A 27,089-nucleotide genomic window follows, 5' to 3' on the forward strand; every position below is an offset into this window, starting at 1 on the left:
GGATTCGGAGTCTCGAAAAGCACTATCCGCTCATCACTGGTACAGGGCAAGTGGGCCACAAAAGGTAGCTATTCCTTGGTAGAGTGGATATGAAACTTCTTTTTAGTCCCTGAGTTTTCGATCCAAAGGAATTGATTTGAAGATGACTTTATAATACGTTAATGGACAATAATACTTATGCCCTGTCTTCCTTGGTTTACTATGGTTGCATAACAGACGTTGCCAAGGATTCGTTAAGTAGTTCAAAACCTACTCGTAACTCGTATAGGATACATACGCAGCGCCACCATGACTGGCGTAGATCATATCAATGAGACTGACTGACAAAAGCAGATGAAAGTTTATGTACACAAGCAGATGGAGCCTAACAACTAATGAGGTGTCTGCCGACCGAACCAGTGGTGGAATCAGTTAAATACCTTCGAGTCATCTCATCCTAAATTTTTCGATTCAATATTAAGTCTTTCGATTTAATGTGCGAATGTAGATAAATGAATATTGGTTTAACGCAGAGCGAATGTTTGTTGATGTTATACTTGTGTAATCTGACTCCAGAAGGCTACTTGTAGCATTCGTTGCGTATATCTTTCCCTTGATGGACCGGCGTCCACGCCTGGACGGCTCGTTGGCTGACGTACTACGATGCCTGTCTAGTTCAGGCGTATTCGAAGATCACACGGAGAACTCTTTTTGTTTCTGTCTCCACGACTTGCAAATTTATTGAATCAACGTACGACTACGTAATAGCTTCCCGATCATGAATTGAAGTGAATGAATAATGTATACGTTGTATTACACGCATATAATATAATTGGCTAGCCTCACCAGGGTTGTAACCAATTCAGAAGGCTCCGAGTCACAAGTTAATCTCACTTTTATAGTTTTGATTCGAGGCAGGTCGAGTCATTTTCAATTCACCATTGAGTCAAGTCCAAGTCAGCGAGCAGAGGGTCGAGTCCAAGTCAATGTGTTGACTGCTGAGTTTCCAGTTGAAGTCTTGTTAAACCCACTTTTTATAACTCTGTTCGGTGACATCGAATGGTTCGCGTTTATAATATACTAATTTTCCTCACTTTTAGCAGTTTCTGTTCGCATTTTCAAGTACCCGTACCATTTGACGAAATCACAGTAGTGTGGTTTGCACTTTGAGACGTTGCTGTGGGTTGATCACGACTCAACTGATTTGTCATTTCCATTAATGTGCTGCGCATAGATTTGCAACACGATCATGTTCCGTGTACTGCGATACAACCTACCGAGGTTTCAGGACATCCACAGTGGAAAATTGTATTGAAACTAAAATCCTTGTTGGTGGAAATGAGGGTATGATTTCAGTACTTGAAAAATTCTTCCCTCACTTATTGACTCAAATCAGATTCGAGTACATCATGGTGCTAGGCACTACTCACTATTCATTATATACACAGAATTCTTAACCATTGATAGGTCCAAAAAAGAACGAAATATTTTTATTAAACAAGCAAGAAAATGAAACTAACTGCACAGAAACGGGTTAGAATCTTGGGACTCGGCGAAATGTCGCGTTTGAGATGAAAATTGGGTATCTTCCACTTCCCCATTCACAAACAAATCACTGCCACCGATGATCCGCGGGACCATTGGACACGACGGCACAGTCGAACATGACATATGAACCGACATATAAGTGGGCCAGACTTTACGGAATCTTTTGAAATTTTTCACACCGATGACAATGTCCGGCTCGTGCGGCCTTTTCCGTCTCGCTAGCAGTCCTTTTTCGACTACTAAAGAGGGAGACGCTTGTCGGGTTGCGAATGTAACAAAGGGTTGCACTTGTTCTTCGGAAACCTTTGTTGTAGATGAACTACGTTCGTGCTTCTCGAAAAGATCATGGCTATCCGATGTTTGGGCAGATGTGTCTTCTTTAGCAGTACAACTTGGAACGCTACTGGATGACACTTTAATATCAGTACGAGGTGACTTATTATTTTGCGGAATAGAGGTGACGGAGTCCATTACTGTAGACAACAGTCTCGTTGTTGGCAGTGAATATTCTTTAATATCGGAAGTTTTTTGAACGTCAGAACCAGGTAACTTATTTCTTTGGGGAATTGAAGAGACAGAGTGTATTTCTGTAGACACACGTGCGGTTATTGGCAGTGAAGGTTCTTTCAAATCGAAAGTTTCTTGACGCAAACTGTTGCTTACCACAGCATGCCCTGCGAAGGCAGTCTTGACCTCATCTTTACTATCAACCTCCATTTCTTCTTTCTCGAGAGTTTCGCACTCTGAATATTGCGGCAATTTTAACGAGCCACTAGGCTGCAGCACCTCTGGATATTTCTGATCCTGTCGATTCGATTCTTTTTTGATCGCAGGCACATCACCATGACCGAGAGTCTGCGTGGCCAGACTTTCATTTTCCGATTCCGCCACGGTTGCCTGCGTGTATGCGTTTTGCGAGTTGAGATCAAACATGGAATTACAGTACACGGAAGAATCGCAGTATAGCACTGCAAGTCCAATCTCATATTCTTCGATCATTCTCCTTCCTGCACGTGACAACTGATTTTGAATCCCCGCTACCTCAGCAGTAGACACGATCAATTTTACTTCAGTAGATTTGCTAGGCTTGACGAAACATGTGTTGCTTGCTGAAACCAACTTGTCAACATCAACCGTTTGCAGAACATCACCCCCGCCTGACGACACAACAGGGCCCATTCGTTTGAATTGTTTTTCATCCAAGAATACGAATTTTTTACCACTGAAAACACTCTTTCTACCAACATTGAGGAGTAAACAGCTATTCGCCACAGACAACGAAGGCTCGTCAAATGCGGGGAGATATTTACCGGGTTCAATTACCACTTTGTCCAAATTGGCCGCGATTTCTTGTTTCAGATTCAGCAAAAAAGCAGGGGTGACGATGTGACATTGGTTCACTAACGCCCTGACCGCTTTCACGTTCAACTTGAAACCTTGCACGACAAGATGGGTTACATCACAGTGCCAGTTATTTATGAAATTCCCACCAATACACTTCAGTGCTTCTTGCAAATCTGCCTTCGTCGCGCTATCTAACATGGAAGAAGCGACGTTGAAGTTTCTTTTACTGAGTTTGAAAACACTGCCTTGCACGCCAAATTCAATCCGATCGTTTGGTTTTAGCTCACAGCATTGCTTTACTTTGATGTCGGCAGGTCGATTAGAACCTTTTTTCACCGTAGTTCCAAACTTTGACGAATCTTCAAGTTTGACTTCACCAACACCATTTGCTTTCTTAACGTCTTCCGCTGAATGAACTATACGAATAGTGGCGTGGTTCCGGCTAACTGAGGAATCTCCAGATATAACGACGTCTACACTTTTTCTTCCAACGGAAATCGCCTTATTGCATGGCAACACATACACGGTCCCTTTACTCAAATCCTCCAAAATCCACATTTCATAATATGAATCTGATTGAAAGAGAGTTAACATGATTAAATAGTGAAGTATTGCTGTCATTCAATCAATCTCGCAACAAAATATTCAGTACCATAATATCACTGCATCCAACACAACGCGTTCTCAAAAGAGGCACTTGGGTCAGCTGGGTATAGTTGGGTGTAAAATATCTGAAAAATCAATCCTAATCCCGAGTTTTACAGTCCCTAAACGCATCACAAGGTGTGGATTTTTGTAAATTCTTCCACATTCAAAAAACCATATAGATTTCATTAATTCATACGTGTTTCACAAATCCGGCATATTATAATAATTATTGCCTCTCAATCCTCAACATGTTACAGAGTGTTACCATATTTTTTGAGATCCGTGAAAGAGCACACTTCTTACAAGTCACAAAGGATATAGTAGCGGACCAGAAAAAGGGTAGTTCAAAATTTTTCACAGAAATATTATTGGATTGATTAACAAAAAAGGTTGTTTTCCCAACTCGACTCGGCTCATTCATCATTTTTTTAATGAACCTTTCCGTCACTGCTGTTGAATTCAGATTTAGGGTCATTTGTGGCATTTTTTAGTTGTCTGTATACAATCGCCTGGCTCTCAATGCTATCAAGGATTACGAATTACCAAAAGGATGACATTTGGGGGTCCTCGGACGATATTTTCGATTTCTTAAAAAATGAGGACTTACGGTTACATTTGGCCGTCCTCCGAGGACACTTCCAAAAATGTCAAAAAAGAGGACAAATCCGCTTCAAGGAGAACATATGGTAACCCTAATGTTACATAGTATATTAAAAGAAGTGAGTGACTGTAGCTGTAAGCTGTTACTTCACCCATATCAATAAAATAAGTAGAAATTATTAGCCAAGCCCTTTCGAGGAGACACTGAAAGTAGCTAGGTTACTTCACAAGCAAATATGAAAAAGCGCTCCAATTGACAGACTCTTAAAGCTCATTATATCGACTAGTGTTCAATGTGCAATGATATTTGTAAGAAAATGTATTTGTTTTTCATTGACCAAATTCGGGAGGACCATACGTCAAGCATTAAACCATTACACAACAGTTTGAGTCTGTTTTCATATTACATGCACTGTAAACGCATAATGACATTTCATTGTGACACTTCAACATAAATAAATTCACTGACTTATGATTGAAAATCAAGGGTGACATGCCAGGCATGGAATGGCAGACCCTCATGTAGAATGTGAATCTGATATAGCAGCAGGAAATCAATCTATCTGGAGTAGATGGGATAACCTCATTGCAATATCAGCACAACTTTGTCTGAGATGATGTTCAGAGTTTTTTAAAAGCACAAGAAAAAAATGAATAATTGCAATTCAAAACTTTGTAGACAGTAGCATCTCATTACTTCACAAAATACATAGCCGCATAAATTTGCAGTTGATCACCAGTTTGTAAACCAGTAATCTACGTTATCCATGGATCATGGATCCAACTTCAAGTTAATATGCAGACAGTCAACATCAATTTTACCAGTTGGTTGCTATTACAACAAAACGCTCATGAGATTAAGAAAAAGATGAAATGGTGCATTATTATCAGGGCTGGGCGTGATCGAGTGTCAGACTGATTCGATTACAAATTGAGCATCAAGCTTTGCGTCGAGTATATAAGTCATAACAGCAATGTCCTTTAAAGGTGAAAAACATATCCTTTTTGCGACCACACAAAAATAATACCAGTTCTACATTACATTACAGATTATTCCGTATTTTCCGACCACAACTAATCAATTGCACTTTGTGACAATGCTGAAGATCAGTGGTGCTCAACATTTTGGTCTTCATGGATCCCCCGTTTCAGTCCAAATTTAGCTCAATTACCATATGTCTTGCGTAAATATTAACTGTAGGCTAGTCATAAACAGCAACAACATGACTTTTTATGAAAATAACATCACACTATTAATATAGAAATTGGGCAGTCTCATTATTTTCAAGCGAATTCTGTAGTTGCATTTCTTGAAATCCACGGTTATGTCTCGGAAATCAGCAATATGTATGAATCAGTATGTTATTGGCAATTGAAATGAGTTTGAACAGTAGAATTTCTCATCTCAGACGGCCATTCTGTCGATGCGAGTCCTGAGTTTTTAGCAGTTATGAAGCGAAACTGGTTTGTGATTTCTCCAATTAAAAATAATGCCAACCATTTTGCAAATTTGGAGGTTTCGCAGACCCCTGATTGAGAACCATTTCCGTAGATTGATCAATAGCTACAAAGTCATTTCCACTAACGTGCGTAGTACGATTGTTGAAAAATAACTTTCATCGTCCGGATTCACTGATTGAATTGTTAGGTTGCCTCGGAAAATGCTGCACAGCAAGAGGTAGGAGAGGCCGCAGAGCCAATTGAAATTTTGAATACATCATAAATTGGAATTTTTTTAAAATTTGACTGTTAACCCCATGAAATTGTTAACTTGCCTAAAAGAACAATGATGCATAACAATTTCTGCTTACTTCCAACCGGTGGCAGTGAAGTTATTGGAGTCGAAACTAGTGGATATCCAAAAATAGCATTGCTGTGGAAAATCCCAGCTAAAATTGATGATAAACTCAAAGAACTTCGCTTCTACGGGTTGGAATTGTCTCAAGTTTGTTTTGCATCGTTTTTGTAGATAACTCAACAATTTCATGGGGTTGACAGTGAAACTGAAAAAAAAATTATATCAAATTCAAAAATGTAAATTCTACTGGTTGGAATTGTGCAGCGTTCTTCTAGGCAACCTAACAATTTGATCAGTGAATCCCTGGAATCCGGACAAAAAAGCTATTTTTGAACAGCCCTCCTGTGTAGCTTGGTACTGTGTTTTGGATGCTGTAATGCAACCAATAGAGATATCTTGAACTATGTAATTCTCGTTGAAGAATTACCCCTCAATGGATAGAAGCGTAAAGCGTAAAATATCATCTCTCATTACTCGACTCAAATCACCACAAATAATATCGATTAGGATTCGAATACTCAAATAATTGTGCCCAGCCCTAATTTTATCTCATTGGGCACCGTAGCGTTAAAAACGATCAATTGAATTAAAGTTGTCAACGTGTCCATTACATCCATCTACTCGGCCGCTTCTCTCTCTTTCTTATCAGCCTCGCACAGAGAGCATATCCAGCTGCCTTCAGGCGGTTCAGACATGGGCGGGGTGAGGCAATACATGTGATATCCGCGGTCGCAATCATCACAAAACAGCAGCTGATCATCATTATCCGACGTACCACACAAATGGCACGACTTACACTCGATGCATTGCCATTTGTACTTCTTCACGTTCATGGTCATGATATCCGTGAATTGAAGGCAAGTGGGGTGGCCCGATCTTCCACAATCAGCGCACGATACCAATTCCTCTGGTCCGCCCGTTTTCTTATTTTCATCCGCGTCTCCTAGACAGAAATCGCAATAAGCGCTACTCACAGTCTGCTTTTTTCTACGACTCCTGGACGGTCTCTCATCTTCTTCAAAATCTTCACCGGCATTAGATCCCGCTACACTACCAGACGTAGACGCAGCCCCTCCTGATTTAGACGCGATTACAGCATTTGAATCTTGATCCAAGATTCCAGACGCGGGCGCTGATATCCTTGGATTATAATCCTCGTCAATATCCTCTTCATCTTGGTGAGAGCGTTGCACGTGGTGATTTAATCCTGGTTTATTTTTGTATCTCTTTCCGCAGTATGTGCATTGGTACGGTTTGTCTTTCTCGTCTTCTTTATCGAGCCGTCTAAGACCTCTGACGCGGCCACGAGCTCTACGTCCTGTTTTACGTTTTCTAGAATCATCGTCGTAATAATCATCATCTTCGTCAAAGTATTCAACAGAGGCGGAATCGTGAAAATCGCCGATTACGTCATATTCCACAGGCAGACTCGAAGAACTGTTCGAATTCTCATTTAACAGAGCGTGTGGGATATTTTCTACGACAGGCACTACATTTCCGGTAGTTTTATTCCCACCAGATGGACAGAACGGTGTTTCCAAAAGTGTAGCCGCAGTTCCGGAAGTTCTGGGTCTTTTTTTCCAGCGCTTGTTCGGATACGAGTACACCTGGCCGTCTTCGAGTCCGGGGCTTCTTTGCCACCTTTCGAACATCAAATTGCAGTTGTTTTGAGCCACTCCAGTTTGAGAGTCAAGGTAGGGAAGTCGGACCCTTCTCTCGGCCATGAGACGGGAATTGAAGGAGTGGCATTGCTCCATTGCTTCTTTATAGTAGACCACGGGAACTCCAGTAGCCATGATTGATTCAGAGCGCTTGATGTTGTGATGTTGACTTAGGCTATCTGATAACACCTTACTTGTAGCTGTTTACTAATACCAAATCAGCAGTCACTATACGTGCTGTACTGTAATCAAATATCAATCAGTATCAGCGTTAATCTGATGAAATTATTAATAATAAACTGAACTGTAAAACTTCAGAATCTGCAAACGTTACGCCAGAAAGTCCACCTACCATCATTGCAAAGTACTTCGTTCAATGCCATTATGATAAAGATTGGTTGTTCATTTTGTGAAAGCGAACCCAAAAGGTTCCAAAATCTTTGCCTCGTTTCTTCGAAGTCATTTTGATGATTTCAGACTTAATTTGTCTGACTAGAATAGACCACCACTACACTTTTCAATACTAACAACTATATGTCTACAAGATATTGTTATTGCATTAGGTGTTAAGCTAAACTTTGACGCCCCTTGTTGTCTTTCAATTTGTCAACATGCCTGCATGTGCAACAATATATGATCCACACTACCGCAAAATAAATATGACTTACCCAGCACTATACATTCAACACTTTTATTCGTAATCACACCAATGGCAATGGTTACTAAGATATCGCAGCAGGCATGATGTTGACTGTTGAGTGAAACGAAATATATACAAGCTCCCGAAAATACATGTTAGCCTACATTCATACTTTTGAAAATTCGGCGCTTCTTCGTTTTACGATCAGAGAGAGCCAGTGCTCCCCATGATACCGATCAACAATGTTCCTATTGAACATGTGACTATGTAACGTGTTTCACATGATATCGAGCTGTGCTTCCCCTAAACCTGATATTTTTTCTGCGCAGGAGACCCTGGTTCGATTCTCGCCAGTACCCTCTTTCTGTGAGTCGCTGTCGGGATATCCGGTGATGGGCAACGAGATTTAAGCGAACGTAAAGCAGCATGGATGAGTCTGAATGACGATAGCCAAGAGAATTTGTTTTATATTCACTGAACACTGTGTGAAAGTGGTTTTTACCCGTATTTTGCATAGTTATTATATGCGGTAAAGATATTATACATTAGGGTCATATTGGAAGTACTGTACCTCGTATCAGTTATTGGTTCTCAGAAGACCTAAAACGTGACAGTTCGGTCTTGCTCACATCATCGCTAGTGAGGTAGAGGTAGATGACAGGGCTATCATGACTCGAGTCAGACTTGAGTCGCGATTTTCTTGTGAATTTTTCTGGAGATTTAAGCGAATGAAGAGCAGCAAGGATTAGAGTCTGAATGAAGATTCTAAATAGCGCATATATGTGATATCAACTATTTATCAAAATCGCGTGTGATTTGTCAAATCCAGTTCAATCGCAGTTGCGAAGTAGTGCTAATAAAATCGGCATTGTATAAGGCAACAATAAAGTGCACTGCTTTGCTTAGTCTTGATGGCAGGTTCTCCCAAAAGATACTTCCGATGTGTTCAACGACATTTGTTTTATAGCAGCACGCCAGCAGACAGTATATCCTGATCCTTGCGGGCCCCGGCTGCTTCAGTCATATCTTCATCCAAAATCAGGCTCTACAACAGACAAATAGTACTGCTTAAACTAACAAATACTCTTACCAGAATATAAACCAATCGCTTTACTTCAAATGCATAAATTTAAGTACATATGATCAGAGTTGAGTACCGTAATACGGCTACGTTACCGATGGATTTCTGCGTAATTCTGACGATATCATTCTAAATGCTCTGTACAGCATTGACATCTAGCATAGGTGAATCTCTGATGACTTCTACAACAAATTTCCGAAACGTTTACAACCAGAAATCAACAGTATTTAGTTACCCCGAGAATACGGCCCGCCGTTTCGTAATGAGTTCCAATCTGCAGTGCAGCACTGCTTGTAAAGAATGCTCCGATATAAAGTATCCTACGTCGTATCCTACGCCATAAAACTGGTGCGAATGCAGTCGACTAGTTGCATTATAGATAACTAGCATCCGTAGGTTAGTCATCTGTAGTTTAATTCACCAGAAGACATTTTACGCCAAGACAACAAACCTGAATAGTGTTTTGGACACAATGATGAAAGCTGATTTTGTCTCACAAACTGTATCACGGACAGTTAGCCTACCTCAGATATCACTAGAAGCAGAGCATCAATATGGCGATGTCTTGTATATCTGCCATGTTTGCACATTAAGTCGAGAAGCTATGCTTGCACTTGCAGTGTATGAACTGAGAAATGAAATAGCAACTTTCCTTGAATATACAAACACCGCCGGCTCATAATCTTGCTATCGAAAATGGGTATCTAATCTAGCTTTCCTGGTACATTTAACGTCACATCTAAACAAATTGAATTTGCAACTTCAGGGGGAAACAACTAAATACATGAGATGTTGAAACGCATTCGAAACAAAACTGCGACTATGGGAATGTCAACAGTACAAAGAAAATTATGCTCACTTTCCTATACTGCAGGAGAGTAAGCCTATAGTAGCAGCACTATACATTAGTAACTGTGATATACGAAATTTATTTACTGAAATTCCCCCCGGTTTTCCGACATTCGTTATGTACAAAATAAATTCTGACTATACTCAGTACTCTTTTTAATGTGGACGCCAAAACCATTGCCAGAAAATTTCAAATGGGCCCATTTGAAATGCGACGCAGTTGAATTGAATGACAAATTTCATACAAAGAGCATATCGCTGAATGATTTGACACAGAGTAGGCTACGTTCTTGAAATGGGTCTTCATCCCAGCTTGACCAGCAATGCAAAAGAAATAGCATCGACTTTTGTTTTCAACAATGAAATTCACGAAGAGCAAGCTAAGATCACGTATTCCAACGCCCATTTAGAATATGGTCTGATTCTTGCTTTATCTGACTTGTAACCAGAAGTTGAAAACCTTTCACAAAGCAAGCTGCACCAAGTGTCACATTTATCCTGCGTTGTTGAAGTGTAAATAAAAACATGTGTTTTGCTCTTTTTGTGATTTGTATGATTGAGATCGCGGCATTGTAGGATAATATACCGACCGACGTAAGCGATAAATATTGTATTAAGAAAAATTCCCCCGCCAAAATGTTGTGCATTCGAAATATGGCCCGTGACTAGCAAAAGGTTGCCGACCCATAACCGAACATTCGTGAACAAGGAAGAGATATTATACCAGGTTATTGATAGCGCAAACGTCTGATTTTCAAACGCCTCTGCTTACGTCAGAATTATTAGCTGTGCTCGTCATTGCGCAAGAAGCATCTACCTACACGTTGTAATATCGATATTCGATGTACATTGTTGTGTGATTGTAAGAACATGCTATACCAGGTTACACTCCAGACGCTATTAACTTGCAGCAAGATAATAATCACCACTCTGTGTAGCTTCAAATAGTAACTTATGTATTGATGTTTGCTTATGCTTAGTTAAACGCAGTTTTGTCGCTGCTTCTTAGCGAGCAGTAGGCGTGTGTAGTAGTAGTGTACGTACGGACAGAGATTTGAAATTTTGTACTCGATAAATAAAACATTACGATGGTTAAAATAAACAGCTGCTGATATATCTCAAAACCGAGCCGTTCTTAGCCGCGAAAACTGTTGCCGAGACTCGCTAATTGACAGCACTTCCGGACTCTTTGGCAAGCTTATCATACGCCTAAAACCGTCGATACGAAGATATTATATAATCGCCATTTCCCCATTTACACATGTACTTCATCATTGGTTTATTAGCAATTTTATCAGTTCAATACACCACAAAAATGCGATACAATGAAAGAAAGGAAGATGTCGAAGCGACTAGGTTGTCTATGGAATCTGACACCCACCTTGGCCTAGGCGATGTAAAGGGGAGGCATGCACACTGAATGAAGGTAAAGAAGATAGTATAGAAAAAGAATGCGACAAGAAATAGGGCGGCATGTCATGGGAAGCGAGATCGATAGGTCAGTCGTGGTCCGGTAATCTTGAGGATGGACTGTATTTATTTAGTAGTAATTGCTTGTATTTCGACTTGAATGTGGACATGCTCGTCGACTGTCGGATGGCCGGCGGGATACTGTTCCATACATCAGGTCCGGCATATTTGATGGAGCGATGATCTTTTCGGTCGATCATATGATATTTGGACGACGTGGACGCGCGTGTGTTGTACTTGTGCGCTTTTGATTCAGAGGTAAAGAAGTCATTGAAATATTCGGGGCAACGACCGCAGTGAAACTGATACATGAACTTGGCGATTTCTAGTTTCCGCATATCTTCTATGTTTAGGACGCCGAATCTCTTCAGCAGCGACTTATTGGATGGGCAGCCAGGTCCCTTTGGGGCCCTAGCTATGATTCGGAGTACTTTGTGCTGTAGTTTCTGCAGTGGCTTGAGTGCAGTTTTACTGGCAGCCCCCCAACAGAGGATGCCATAATGTAACTTCGATTGGATTAAGGATTTGAAGAGTATCAGAAGAACCCATGCTGGCATGAAGCGCTTAAGGCTGTAGAACAGGCCGCACTTCGGTGATAATTTAGTTTCTAGGGACTGAATATGACTCTTCCAGGACATGTTCGAGTCCAGTAAAACTCCGAGATATTTGGCATTATCTGTGTTGGAAACGGGCTGACCAGCGATATTAACGGTTAGGTTATTTTTTGAATTTACTGTCAGCAATTGCGATTTCGAGGCGTTTATGCAAAGGTTGTTCTGGGCCGTCCACTCATGGACTTTGGGCATTTGGTCACCAGTCAGGGCATCCAGCTCTGCCGTCGAAGATGCGGAAGAGAGGAGGTGAGTATCATCAGCGAACAGTGTGGTGTTCAATGAGGAGGTTTCAAAAATGTCGTTGACATATAAGGTGAAAAGGACCGGTCCAAGTACTGAGCCCTGGGGCACACCACAGGTCACCGGGTGAGGAGAAGACAAGGTGTCTGAGATCGCAACCATTTGTTGGCGTCCAGTGAGGTAACTTTTCATGAGCTCAAGTTGTGGGCCCCGAAGTCCGTAACGCGCCAATTTCGAGATGAGAATTTTATGATCTACGCAGTCAAACGCTTTTTTTAGGTCGAGAAAAATGCTACATCCCACATTTCGCTTCTCTGAGATATCATAGTACTGTTCGGCCACTGTTAGGAGGGCATGAGCGGTTTGGTGTTTGTTTCGGAAGCCAAATTGTTGAGGGGAAATGACAGACATTTTGGCGAGGAATGAGGACAGGCGGGAGAGGAGCAACTTTTCGAATACAATCCCGATGCATGGGAGAACGGATATCGGACGGTAGTTGGTGACATTAGTTCTATCCCCAGCTTTGTGTACAGGGACTACTCTGGCTTTTTTTAGATAGCTAGACTCCATGGGTAGACTCCATTTTCTATCATGAAGTTGAAAAAATGGGCCATATATTGACCGATATGCAGGCTTATCATTTTTAAAAACCATGATGGGATTTGGTCATAGCCGTCGGCCTTGTGCGATTTCAGTTTGTGGATGGCTACTTCTACTTCGTATTTGGTCGTAGGTTCAAGCACAATTGACTGGGATATCGATCTCACCTCTGACCTGGCCGACACAGGTTTTGTAATAGAAGAAGCAATATTTGGGCCTACGTTACAAAAATACTCATTGAAGTGATTCGCGATCGCCGCCGGGTCTGAAAGTTTGTTTCCGGTATCCGAATTCACAATTTCCGAAACAGACTTATGGCCTTTTTTTCGATGTAGGAGAGAGTTAAGTCCTGACCATGTTTTTCGAGTGTCCTTTATGTGTCTGTTGAAAAATCTCTCATTGTATTTTGCTTTTGCCTTGGAAATAAGATGCACGGTGCGATTCCTGAAACGTCGAAATCTTTCTCGTTCATGTTCTGGGCAGTTCTTGGTTTCTATTCGGTTATGCCACCGGTTTCGTTTACGGATAAGTTGAATCAGCTTTGTGGTCATCCACGGATTTCGCTTCATTTTTCTTTGACTTCTCGAAAGGCGCTGTAGAGGTGCAAATTGTCCCAGCAGTGATTTGATAGCAGACATAAACTCAACAAATTTTTCGTCAAAGTTGTTTACCGAGATGTGGGGGATGGCTGATGTTTTAAATTGATTGAATGCGGCATCATCGAGCGCTTCTTCGTCCACTAACTCTCGTCGTCTGCAGAGGTGATATGTTTCGGGGGGTGTCCTTTGTTGTTGTTGTGATAGAAAACCAATATGGTTGTGGTCACTGATTTTTGCCGAAATGACAAATGGAATGATTTCCATGTCGCGCGAGTTGGTATATATGTGGTCGATTAAAGTCCTTGACTTTTCGGTTATGCGTGTAGGCTCGGTGATCATTTGGTAGAGACCGGCGGATTTGACGGCGTTGAAGTATGCGTTGCCTTTGTGTTTTAGAAGGTTTATGTTAATATCTCCCGCAATAAAACACATCTTTTTGTCGCTGTTGACTTTGTCCAGTGAGCGCTCCAACGCTTTTGCGAATTGGTTCATGTTTTTCGTGGGATGTCGGTATAATACGGCCACAAGAAAAGATTTGTGAATTCCAATTGGGTGATCAACTTCCAGCCATAGCTCTTCGCAATCTTTGACATTCAGATCGTAGTCCGTGCAAATTTCGTAAGGAATTTTTTCTTCAATGTAAAGACCAACACCTCCGTAAGATTTCTTTGACTTCGGTGCCGGAGTATACTCGAAGTTGTAGCCCGATATATCAACGTTTTGCGTGGGTTTGGTTGAAAAGTTTATTTCTGAAATTGCTACGAAGGTAAGTGACTTCAGGTCAACGATAAGGTCTTTTAACTCATCATGGTGGGAATTAGATTGCAATCCTCTGATATTTGTATGAATCAAACTAATTTGTTTACCCTTCGGGGCTTGCCGAATTGATGCCGTCTCGTTGATCGATATTGAGTTACACTTTCTGATCAGTGGGAAACTATTCTTATTCGTCATGATTCCGAGTTGACCCAAATTCCCATGTTAGCTTGTCAGTGAATGGAGATACTTATGCGGTCGCGCAGTTCGATTCGCGTCACGCAACGCTGGCTTAATCCAATTATGAGGGCGAAGAGCGCTACAAATAGCGATTTTACAGTAGCATATATCGAAATATATTGGCACCAAACCTTTGGATGAATAATATCAAGTAGAGTTTCGGTTCAAAATTGCTATGTATTTTGTCCAACGGTTGGCGAAGCTGGGTCCAAATCGGTATTGACGGTCTGACGGTTGGTGAAGTATTGCAGCCAATGGCAAATTTCCCGATGTAGCAACCACAGTTCTGTTCAGTCTTGATATCCTATCTCCAAATGATATATCCAGTTCATCAAACTTTTTGCGTCTTCAACCGATTTCTTGCTGTATCGTTGGTGTATCAATTTGGTTGGTGAAAATTCTGTCTATCTAACTAGATAAATCGACTTCTTGTCTTCTAGAGTCCTGGATTTTCGCCAATTATCATAGCTACATTTACGGCTACATTTACGGGAGCGCTGGAAACGTGTCGTGTGACCCTAATTGAATTGATGCTATATTGGTAAATAAGAAAAAAGACCAGGCGCCCAGATATACGTTCTGATTTTCTGAAATCTAAATTATGTGCACCCATATTCGTTTACAAAACCATTCATTTCTGCGCAGATTCGTTTCTCTAACAAGGCCATTGACATTAATCGGAAAATGCAGAAATACAGCTTAAACACCGACATAATGAGAAAACAATTGTCGCGACGAAAGTTACTCAATACGGTGTTACACTCAAAACCGATTAGTGGCGATACTGATTAGATTACAGACTAACACGCTTTCTCATTTGAGATCATCCATATTTCTTGTTATCTACTTGATATATTCGTACTCCGAAATTATCGCACGATGTCATTTCTCAGTCTTCCTATCATTATTTACGTGATGCATCACAAGATTATGGGTGGCACAAATTCTGATTTTATTCGATTCGTTCGAAGCTTCTACATTCCGATAAACTTGATTGCTGGATGTTCTCGGATCGATAACAACATTATCGAAAATTAAACTATTAGGCATTACACAGACAGTGGATTTCTATTGGTAGGATCGCGGCATGCGTCCGGAAGTGGAATTAATTCTAGCCCAAGGGTGGCCAACCCGCGGCCGTACAACGAAATTTCGTAACGTAATTCGTAATTCAATTAGCATGTGTTGGCGGCCGTCGACATGCAGATTGAATTTACGAATTGACCAATGTGCACACGAAACGCTAAAATTAGTTCTAAAGAAGCAAAACCAATGTAATCGTGATTACTTTTGAAATGTAATCGTTATCGACTACTTCCTGATTTTACTGTAATCGTAATCGCAATCGGAATCGATTACATTCATGAATTAATCACCCCATGTCTGACTACGAATAACTTGAGATTACGTGGGATTAAAATCGCAATCAAATAATATGAGAGTGTCTTTTCTAGCTTTCAGAGCTTGGACAAACGTATCAGGCTTATATCGCAACACTGCAATATGTGGCCATAAAAAACGGTGCACAGTTATTTTTAGTACCATCCGCATTAGTCCTAAATAGACATAATAGAATATCTGAGGAAAGTATCTAAACGTGTATACCCTCAGAATTGAAACTGCGATACCTCTCTACACTCGAAATCGCATTTACGAAATCGCTCATTACTAGGGCAAGTTTTCCAACTTTTGCGACTTTTTTATACAGAAATCGAAACCGCGATATCTCTCTACGCCCGAAATCACATTTTATATTAATTAGTTAGTGATGATGTCATCCCCTTCGCATCCCCTATGGAAACGAAGTCCAACTGTGAGCGAGGCGGTGTTTCTGATGATGCAGCATTTCTTGCTAAATTGCTCGGCGATTGCATTGAGTTGAATGCCACGGTGCGCTAGAATCCGCACACGTGAGATAGTGTGACCTCGTGTTGTTTCAATTGGTACATCATCATTGGTTTATTAGCAATTTTATCAGTTCAATGCACCACAAAAAATGCGATACAATGAAAAGAAAGGAAGATGTCGAAGCGACTAGGAGTTGTCTATGGAATCGGACACCCACCTTGGCCTAGGCGATGTAAAGAGGAGGCGTGCACACTGAATGAAAGTAAAGAAGATAGTATAGAAAAAAAGAAGCGACAAGAAATAGGGCGGCATGTCATGGGAAGCGAGATCGATAAGTCAGTCGTGGTCCGGTAATCCTGAGGATGGACTGTATTTATTTAGTAGTAATTGCTTGTATTTCGACTTGAATGTGGACATGCTCGTCGACTGCCGGATGGCCGGCGGGATACTGTTCCGCACATCAGGTCCGGCATATTTGATAAAGGGATGATCTTTTCGGTCGATCATATGATATTTGGACGACGTGGACGCGCGTGTGTTGTACTTGTGCGCTTTTGATTCAGAGGTAAAGAAGTCATTGAAGTATTCGGGGCAACGACCGCAGTGAAACTGATACATAAACTTGGCGATTTCTAGTTTCCGCATATCTTCTATGTTTAGGACATTTTCTCGGTCATCTCGGTAATGAGAAGAGGAGCTGCGAAATTGAAATTCGCTAGACATGTTAATGCGCTCAAACAACCACTGAGTATTGCCATCTTCTGATGGTATTATTCAGCATCAAAGATAAAGCATCTGAAGTAGCTATTAGTTCAGATAAGAATACTAAAAATAGGAAGTCTTTAGATCCATCTGTGAAATTCGGAGTACAGCTATGTTATGTAGAGAATATATATATCATTTAATGAGATTGATTTTCTGATATCGGTTGGAGGGTGGATGTATTTTACGTATTGAGTGGCACAAGGAAAGATCCACATTTGCTGTTAAAATTGTCCAATGTCTGTCTCCGAATATTGCTGCCGCCAATAATTCATAGTAGCTTAGTATGTGCAATTGTCAATATCATTGACCGAATGTCATCATGAATTCGAGAAAATATACACGCTAGGCGCGACCAGATAACTGTAACGCACGGAAACATAAAAACTGGTTTAAACGTTAGTCGCGAAAGGGCGTCAGGTGGATCGCGCAATGGAATTTGTATGAAATGGGTCGTGAACTGAAAAAGAGGTTGAGAAGCACTGGCTTAGTAAACTGTATGTTTCTTCCCGATTGCTTTCGAGTATATCATTAGCCAGATTATCCTGTTGGGTTCTAAGACTGTAACGATACTTTTACCATTTCAAAGCATGTCTATTTCTCTAAGGCTTGTCGTTGCATTCGGCTATTGCGGGCCAAATGAGAAGTAGGAAATACGCTTTTCTATTGAGACTTTAAAACAGTGGTTCTCAAACTTTTTTAGGCACGCCTTTCTTTATGATAGTGACAAATTTCGCCCCCTCCCTCTATCATGATATCACAAATTATTAATAAGTACTAAGTAGCCTACAACCAGAATGCTAGCAATGCCAAACGATTTCTTATTTTGTTAACCCATTCTTTGGTCTAGCCACGATGCTTTACTAAAATCTCCGCAGAAGATGCTGCATCAATTAATGTTGTTATCATATTTCTTCAATCTTCATTCAGACTCTAATCCTTGCTGCTCTTCATTCGCTTAAATCTCCGAAAAATTCACAAGAAAATCGCGACTCAAGTCTGACTCGAGTCATTATAGCCCTGTCATCTACCTCTACCTGACTAGCGATAATGTGAGCAAGAACGAACTGTCACGTTCTAGGTCTTCTGAGAACCAATAACTGATACGAGGTACAGTACTTCCAATATGACCCTAATGTATAAAATCGTTACAGCATATAATAACTATGCAAAATACGGGTAAAAACCACTTTCACACAGTGTTCAGTGAATATAAAACAAATTCTCTTGGCTATCGTCATTCAGACTCATCCATGCTGCTTTACGTTCGCTTAAATCTCGTTGCCCATCACCGGATATCCCGACAGCGACTCACAGAAAGAGGGTACTGGCGAGAATCGAACCAGGGTCTCCTGCGCAGAAAAAATATCAGGTTTAGGGGAAGCACAGCTCGATATCATGTGAAACACGTTACATAGTGACATGTTCAATGGGAACATTGTTGATCGGTATCATGGGGAGCACTGGTTCTCTCTGATCGTAAAACGAAGAAGCGCCGAAAATTCTTTAGTGCAGCGTTATAAGTATACAAAAAACGTCAATTTGAATTATCCCCGAAAATCGGTAAATTATTACCCCCAGCGGCCCCAGATTAACAACCACTGGTCTAACTCTAAACAGCGACAAGGAAAACTGAAAGATATCTGCGCGCTATTTCCATTTTGTAACGTACGCATTGAAACGTATGGATCATCTCAGATTACAGAATTTGCCTAACATTAGAGCAGGGGTTCTCAACCCGCGGCCCGCGGGGCGCATGCGGCCCGCAGACGCTTTTTCTGTGGCCCGCGAGATCTTTCAATATGATCGCAATTACTACCGTCACAGTATTGTTGCATACGGTATCAATTTTGCTACTAAAGCTCTCTTATCGCTCCGTCTCTGTTTCGTTTGATTTATCCTCATTCTTCAATGTTTTCTGGTTTCTTGATATATGATCGAGTTTAGATTCTTATTGTTCTGAATAGGTCTTCGGACAGTTCCATCTCGAGTTACACATATCACCTGATCTTAGAAAAAAGCGTTGCTAGCTAGGTCTTAGGCTCAGCAATCCGTATTTGAGGCATTGTTGAGATTGCCGGCGACGTTAAAACGCATGGTTCAAAATTGCTTGGTATATCGCTAAACCCATGAAATCTTAGAAAATGTGTTTCTCCAACCAAACGTCACTATACTGTGCGAATCTCCGCTGTTTCTGGAATTTAGCAGCAAGGACAACTTCACCTAACAAATTTCGAAGCTGCGGTTGTCTGATTCAACCGTGACAAGAAGAGTAACAGCAATGTCAGTTAATCTTTTGTCGCATGTTTTGAAACACGTTGCCCCGTAGACTACTTTAACCTAGCATTGGACAAAATCTACGGACATTACAACGCTAATTGTATTGGGGTATTCTATCAGAGTGGATATATTTGTAGACGTAATGCTGACTGGGCAAACGTGGGGAGAGGGGACTAGCAAACAATATCAACTTAACAAAGCTGTTCTGTAACTATTGGTGCCGGCATCAGCCATGGAAGGAAATGAGAATGGTTGATTGGTTTGCTCAGAAATTACCCCGGACATGAGACTTCTTCTCATATCACTGAGAGCCCAAAGTGACAATGGCGTCTGTAAAGAAAAAGTTACCGTAGTTTTATACTTGCTCGCTCACGCATTGAAACAGAGAGTTCAGTTCTCTGGTGCAAGGGTTTGAAGGTGCACATGCCGACTTGGGAACGAATGCAATGCACGCGTCATGAAGGGATTTACTTGTTCTGTCGGAAGATGACACAATCTCACTAGAAACAGCAACTGAAAGCTTACGAACGCTGTCCATTATGCTGTAGAATGCATACAAACTAAATGCCAATACACGACTGGTAAATAGGCTATTAGCCTAAATATAATAGTATAGTCCACAAATATACGGTAATAATGTTCTGCGGCCCGCAGCGCTTTTTGCTGTTAAAATGCGGCCCGCAACGCAAGGAAAGTTGAGAACCCCTGCATTAGAGCATAGCAATTTACAACGTACGTTGTATCTCGTACGTTGTAAATTGCTATGATTAGAGAGAGAGAGAGAATGAGAGAGAGATAAAATGTAACTGTGAAATGCGACATGCTAGGTAAACGGGAGGCTCGATAGGACAAAGTCTTCAGAGCCGAGCCACCTAGTAGCAGTTTAATTTAATCAGGTCAATAGACCACGAGATTGCGATAAATGCAATGACTTGTGACTCGGAGCCATGTGCTTTCGTTACAATCCTGGTTCAAGCATGCAATATAATGACAGTTTTACACTATATACACTTGTACAGTGCTGGACTGAAGAGGTGCGAGATTCAAGGCAATGTAAACACTCTACACAATAAATAATATCATATTTCACTTTTACACCGGTATGTGTCCTTCATTTCCCTACCACAAAAGCAACTGAATTATAGGACCAGCAAGGTAGTGTGACGTCACTTGTTTATTCAATAATTGGGAATTTCTTGTAAGTTAAACAACTGATGATTCAGTTAAATTAAAATAAAGTAAGTCTGCCAAACTCGAGATGGTCCGGCTTCTCGATCGGTAGGTCGTGCGTTCGATCCCCGGTCGGGTCAGACCAAAGACTCGAAAAACTGGTATCCGCGGCTATCCTGCTAGGCGCTCAGCAATCACGGATAGCATGGAGGAGAAAAAAAACGGGGGTGCAGACTAGATGACCTTACTATAACGGCCGTATCGCATCTCCGTCGTCAAAGCATCTTGATGGTGCAGGCGAAAAAGAATACCATATCTCTCTCTCTCTCTCAGGGATGTTCTGGTGGGTCGTTTAAACCGGGAGCGGCGAGCCACTGAGTGCTCCGCGGTGCCTAAGTTACTACTTTCAGAATCCACATAAAAGTACCAATAGCATGCACCCAAACGATGTTATGTTCGAACGAAAAGAAATCTGAAACTGAATTTGATGGCATTCGCAATTTAGGGCTTCGTTTGATTATAAAGTTAGCTTATTTGGCAGTAAACTTAGGCCTATCTGTTAATTGTGCTCGCTCATGAAGTTGGACAAGAGTTCACGCAAGGATTATCGTGAATAGAGCTTGGCAAAATCGAATAACTGAGTGATTATTACGCTTCGAGTCGAGTCGAGTATTCGAGGACATTATGACGTCACAACAGAATGTACTATGTCAAAGTAGAAAAACATACTTTGGTATTTTTTCGACCATTTTGATATCATTACACTTCTTGACATTGTCGTGGGATGACTATGACTTCGAACATATGTTATATCAAGTAACGTTCGTAGCTTTGTACTATGTCTCGTATGACGGCAAATATTAAGGTTTCAAGGCTTCCTCAGTGGAAAATTCTATCAAAACTATAATTCTTGTTAGTAAATTAACTTTCAGTTGCGAGTAGCGTGTAATTTCAGTACTCAAAAAAATCGTATTTTAATACTCGATTTGAACCAATAAAATTAATACTCGATTCGGATTCGAGTAGGCCTACTCTAATAATTGTTCCCAGCCCTGATCGTGAGTCGTCTGGTAAAACTTTTAATCCAGCGAATATGTTGCCTCTAATAAGAGTTCATAATCAAATGATTTTCATTTTCGCAGATTAGCTAACTTTATGATCTCCACCCTTGATTTTAACATTTCTAAAAATAAAATGCAACGCGGTGGGGGAGTGCCACGGTTCTAATGACGTGTACAGATTTATCATAGTCGTTTACAGCTGTAAACGACTATGGATTTATCGACAAAAGTCCATTACATCTAGTTTTTTAGTAGAGCACTTTGAAGTCCATCCATCATTCAGAATGTTTTGCGAAATTTCATCTCCGAGTAGCGCAGGAAGCTGTTGTTGGCGGGTGAACCATCCCACCAAATCCCATTCTTGCCTGGCTTGGTTCTGTTTCCATTCAAATTGCTGCCACAGCTCTTATACCACCAGCCTCCTTCGAAACGAGCAGCACAATTCACTGCTGGCCAGCGGTCGTTATCATCATCTCTTGTTGAGAATTGCTGGATGTTGTTATATGCGAGACGATCGTGGGTTACGTTCCCAGAGTATCCGGATACGGTCAGCCTGTACTTGTCGGAACTGGGTCCGATTTGGAATTTGCTGCATAAGAATTGTCACGAGTGTTATGATTGCAGAAAAATAAGTGTGCAAATTTATCTGCCAAACCTCACAATGAGATCTTATTTTCAGAACCAATTCCGAGATCATCTTCCTTTTCAAAATCCTTTTCGTGAAAATATTTTAAATTTTTGCATTACATTACTCTCATCGTTACGTCGTCCAATCGCTTGGGTATTTCGTTAATGCTCTCAATACAAATTCAATTGAGTTGAAAACTTAGGACTAGGCTAATATTCTTTCATATTAATCCACTCCTAGTCAATATAGTTCGTAACGTTTGAGTAGTTTGCTTTGTTTTGTTTGTCATTTAATTGGTAGAATTAATTTTTTCAAATGAACATTATATTATATTGATTGACACATCGATATAAAGATTGTCAATCCCCAGTTCGCTCTCCATATTCGATGTCCGTTTACTTGTAATAATGACCTGACCTCGCGCAGATATAAATGCGTAGACTACGTGCCAATGGTAATTCACAGTACTAGCATAGTGAGCTGTATTTCTAAAGTTAGAACCAGAATACTTGTGTATTTCAAAACTGTGTTGGCCGCTACCATGAAGACGTAAACGTCAGTAGTTATGTAGATCGGTCGTGAGCGGCTATTGTGGCTTATGGGCCCGCTGGTGAGGTGCCGCGAAACTCGTGTTGGTGATGGCACCCTTTTGACCCCCCCTTCCGCTGGTGAGGTGCCATGTGTTCTTATGGGATCTCTGGTGATGGTACCCTTTCGGGTATAGGCTTCGTCGGTGATGTGCCGTGAAAACTCGTGTTGGTGATGGAACCCTTTCACACCCCCTATCGCTCGTGATGTGCCATTGTTTCTTACGGAATCTCTGGTGGTGTACCATTGGTTCTTATGGGATCTCTGGTGAGGTGTCATGTGTTCTTATGGGTGCGGTCGTGATTCGCCTTTTCGGGTATAGGGCGTGGTCGTGATTCGCCGTGAAAACTCGGGGTCGTGACTCGCCTTTTTTTTTCTATAGGCGGTGGCGGCGATTCGCCTGTCGTGTATTCTTACGGGATCTCTGGTGATTTACCATGTGTTCTTACGGGAGTGGCGGTGATTCGCACTTTCGAGTATAGCCATCTCTCGCGCGGTGTTGAATATGTACGAGTCACCAACAATAACCGCACAAACGGAAACGTGGCTTGTTGTGAGGATTAAGCAGTGCGTGCGACAGACGGCGATTCGAATATCAACAATAGTCGCGTTCGCAAACTAACACTTCAAAAAGATGTGAAATATTTGTAAAATCCTACGATCGCTCACAAGATACCACTTCCGGCATATCAATCTATCACTCAATACACAACCGAAGTTGAATTGTAATTGAATGCATAAATTTATCACCTCGACATCAAAATTCGAAAACAACAACTTGATGCTTTATGTTCTCACTCTAATTTCATGATAAGTGTAATAAGTGCCGAATAACAGATACACCACCGGCGAGACTTGAATACCAACAAATTGTCACTTATTTCTATTCTAGCCGTAATCCTTTGTGAAGTTAACGCTTATTCAAAAAGGTGTGAAATATTTGCAAAACCCCGCGATCACTGACAAGATAATGTCTCGGACATAACCATCTTTCACGACTTGGTGTCATAACCATACCGATCGCTCACGCGATGAAATTTTAGTAATCAGTTTGTCACAGAACTTGATTTCGCTGGTAAGATTTAACAAGTAACGAATAATAGACCGCCAGTGTCGGTAACTTGAATAGCGACAAATTGTCACTTATTTCCGCTCTAACCCTAATCCTTTGTGAAGTGAACGCTTATTCAAAAGGGTGTGATATCATTTTAAAATCCAACGACCACTCACCGGATAATGCTTCAGACATAGCAATCCCTCATACCCGCTCACAAGGTAATATTCCGGTAATTAGTTTGTCCCAGAGCCGTCGCAGACGGTGATTCGAAAACCAACAATTTGTCACTTTCCCGCGATCGCTATACGTTTCACGCCTCCCGAATAGTGGCTGACTTTAGTTGCGTGATAAGATCCATGAAAATATTCAATCAATGTGTTAGTTTGTCAACTTGAAATGTAACTCACTACACAAATCAAGTTGAATCGTATTTGAAAGTATTGATTCGACCCTACTCAAATCCTTTGACAAATCCTATTAACGCGATCTGTTGAATCGAACGTAACCTGAATATTACTGACGCCAACATTCACCCGCATCGGATCATTCACACATTCCACGCCGCTGTTTTAACACTTATAGAATCAATACCAACTATCTCTAACCCGATAATATTCAATCATTTTGGTAATTTACCAACTTTAAATCCATTCGCGGGATGTACTAAAGGTAAATCCAAATAATCCAGAATGAAATATTTGGACTTTGACATTGCGTGAATTGAAATAGGTTTGACAAACATGACTACCAACTTTCACCCAGTCACATTTCAAGATTATACTTTGAAACAATCCTTGAAACTGACAACTCTATTCACGACTCCGCGTTTCCGTTTGTAAAATAGAGTTTCAGAAATACTATCACTATGACAACTCAACATTTTAACATCTCGCCATGCACAAACGAGTAAAATACAAAAACCTTGGTAAGTCAATCCGTTTGTAGTAACTCACCAAACCAAAACAAAAAGTGTCCGTATGAAAAGTAGACAAGACTACGCGAGTAATCACTACAACCCACAAACATACCAACTCAGTTGTATCCATATCCCATATTTTTTATTCAACTGTAAGATGAAGTAATTACTACTTGGCGCGCGGTTTGAGATTAACACATTACATTTGAGTATACGAGATTTGAATGTCTGACCAACGTAGTTGAGAATTCTTACAATCGAACGCAGGTGTTATATTGAAAATTTTCACGAATTGACACATTGATTTTGACATATGAGATTTTGTAATAGTCGATCATGAATTGATTATTAAATTATGACATTATTAGACCAGGGTTGTGTTGAAGGTTATTACGATACCAACAAACTTTTCAGAAACATTGTTATTGACATATCGATTTGTAAAACTAGATTAACATGTCTGAAATGTTTTGATTGGGAAGATTAAGCCGTGTTCGTAAAAACCACGCAGCGTATTGTGGAAATCAGGAAATAATTTACAAATGTAATTGTCTCCAGTAACCAAGACTAAAGATGAAACAACAATTTTCTTTGTTGAACAATAACCGGTACAATACTTTATCGTCGTAATCTGCAGTGGGAATTGAAACACTTTCGCACATTTCCCGGTGTCAAGATATCACACTAGGTGAATTGACATATCGCCGCTTGATTAATGCTTAATCCGTTCGCACCATTTCACATACTTTGATCATTACAAAAGTAAATTGGAATATGTTTGCTAGATGCATTCAATTCAGTTAGAAATGTCTGGTGCACAACAATCGTAATATCAAAAAAGTACTTGCTACACTGTTATTTGCTACAAAAAAGTACTTGCTACACTGTTATTTGCTAAACGTGTTTTGCATTGTTGTTCATTTGTAGTATTGATTGTTCTTGAACCCTCAAATAATAATTCCCGACATGAAACCAAGCCGCTGAAAGTCGTTACCATCACGAAGATACAATGTGTACGATGTTTATCAAATGTGTCCTACCTGGCCAACAGAAAACAATTTTCACTCACCTTGTAATGAAACCAAGCGGTGGGCCTTCGTTCAATATTTTGTTTGTGTCAAATACTTTGCAATAAACACACACACTGGAGTGGTTGAGCTTTACATCATCAAGCTGTCATCTGTAAATCGAGATCACATCCGACTTGTAACTGTATCGTTTACCTAACCGAGTTGTATGCGCAGTTTCATATTTTTATCATTTAGTGATTGCTGAACATACCAAACGATACACATTCACTTCCGAAATACTGCGTTGATCTCAATTCCCTTTGTCGTGATAACCGAAGTACATTTGTTTCGAATTCGTAACAACCGACTACGACATGATAAATTTTGACAAGTTATGCTTAGAAGATTGGTTGCATATCGCGAAAAAAATAATATACAACTCATATTGATACTGTTAATCGGTATTTTCACGCGAGTCGATTTTCAAATGAGTAAAATTTATTACATGAGTTTCTCCGCTTAATGTAAATGAAAACTCAGTCGTCTTTTAACATCACAAAGACATTGATAAAAACTAAGCAATCAAACACAACACTTTGTACGACACTAATTATTGTTCCACACATCTCATTTCATACTAAGTGTATACGAAAGATATTCATGTTACACGAAAATATTCGCTCATGCTACAAACCTGTACAATGATTGGTGGTGTAAGGCTAGCACAATTGTGGTATCCATACGAGTTTAGTTAACACAATTTACGACACCGAGGTCGCCCCATCTTTCGTAAGACAACAAACCAAGGCTTCAGGATATGTCCATGTCATAACAATAAATCAGCTACTCCAACAACAGAGTACATATGTTTTCTAGCACGGCGCTTACATCTTACACACAAATCAACCCACTTTGCTAACGAAAAGTGCTGAGTCATCACAACAATACAACTAAAATATACTATCATACAAAATGGCCGTTATAGTTTGCACACCAACGATACATCGTACAAGTAGCAAGTCTCGAGAATCCAGTTATTCAAAAAACGTGAAAGTGTTTCTATGCCAAGTCGGTATGTTGACGAAAGCATATATTGTAATAT

The 27,089-nt window shown here is 40.6% G+C and overlaps 2 protein-coding genes across 2 annotated transcripts in view; both read right to left on the reverse strand.

Annotated features, from left to right (window-relative positions):
* Positions 1-1,443: 1,443 nt before the first annotated feature.
* LOC145459356 (uncharacterized) overlaps positions 1,444-27,089 on the reverse strand; it is a 155,737-nt gene continuing 130,091 nt past the window's right edge. Inside the window, exon 2 of the mRNA XM_080338006.1 lies at positions 1,444-3,443. Coding sequence (XP_080194132.1) covers positions 1,495-3,429 — 1,935 coding nt within the window. The 5' untranslated portion in view covers positions 3,430-3,443 and the 3' untranslated portion in view covers positions 1,444-1,494. The remainder of the gene's footprint in view (positions 3,444-27,089) is intronic.
* LOC145459363 (zinc finger protein ubi-d4-like) lies at positions 3,443-8,410 on the reverse strand. Its single transcript, XM_080338016.1, has one exon. It carries the CDS (start codon positions 7,711-7,713, stop codon positions 6,535-6,537), a length of 1,179 nt encoding a protein of 392 aa, XP_080194142.1. The 5' UTR covers positions 7,714-8,410; the 3' UTR covers positions 3,443-6,534.

The sequence above is a fragment of the Botryllus schlosseri genome, chromosome 16, assembly GCF_051294905.1.
Source record: "Botryllus schlosseri isolate E-star chromosome 16, Bs_hap1, whole genome shotgun sequence".
NCBI lineage: Eukaryota > Metazoa > Chordata > Ascidiacea > Stolidobranchia > Styelidae > Botryllus > Botryllus schlosseri.

Bases quoted from the DNA above. Each gene is read 5' to 3' on its own strand.
- LOC145459363 (XM_080338016.1), bottom strand. From the start codon at position 7,713: ATGGCTACTGGAGTTCCCGTGGTCTACTATAAAGAAGCAATGGAGCAA.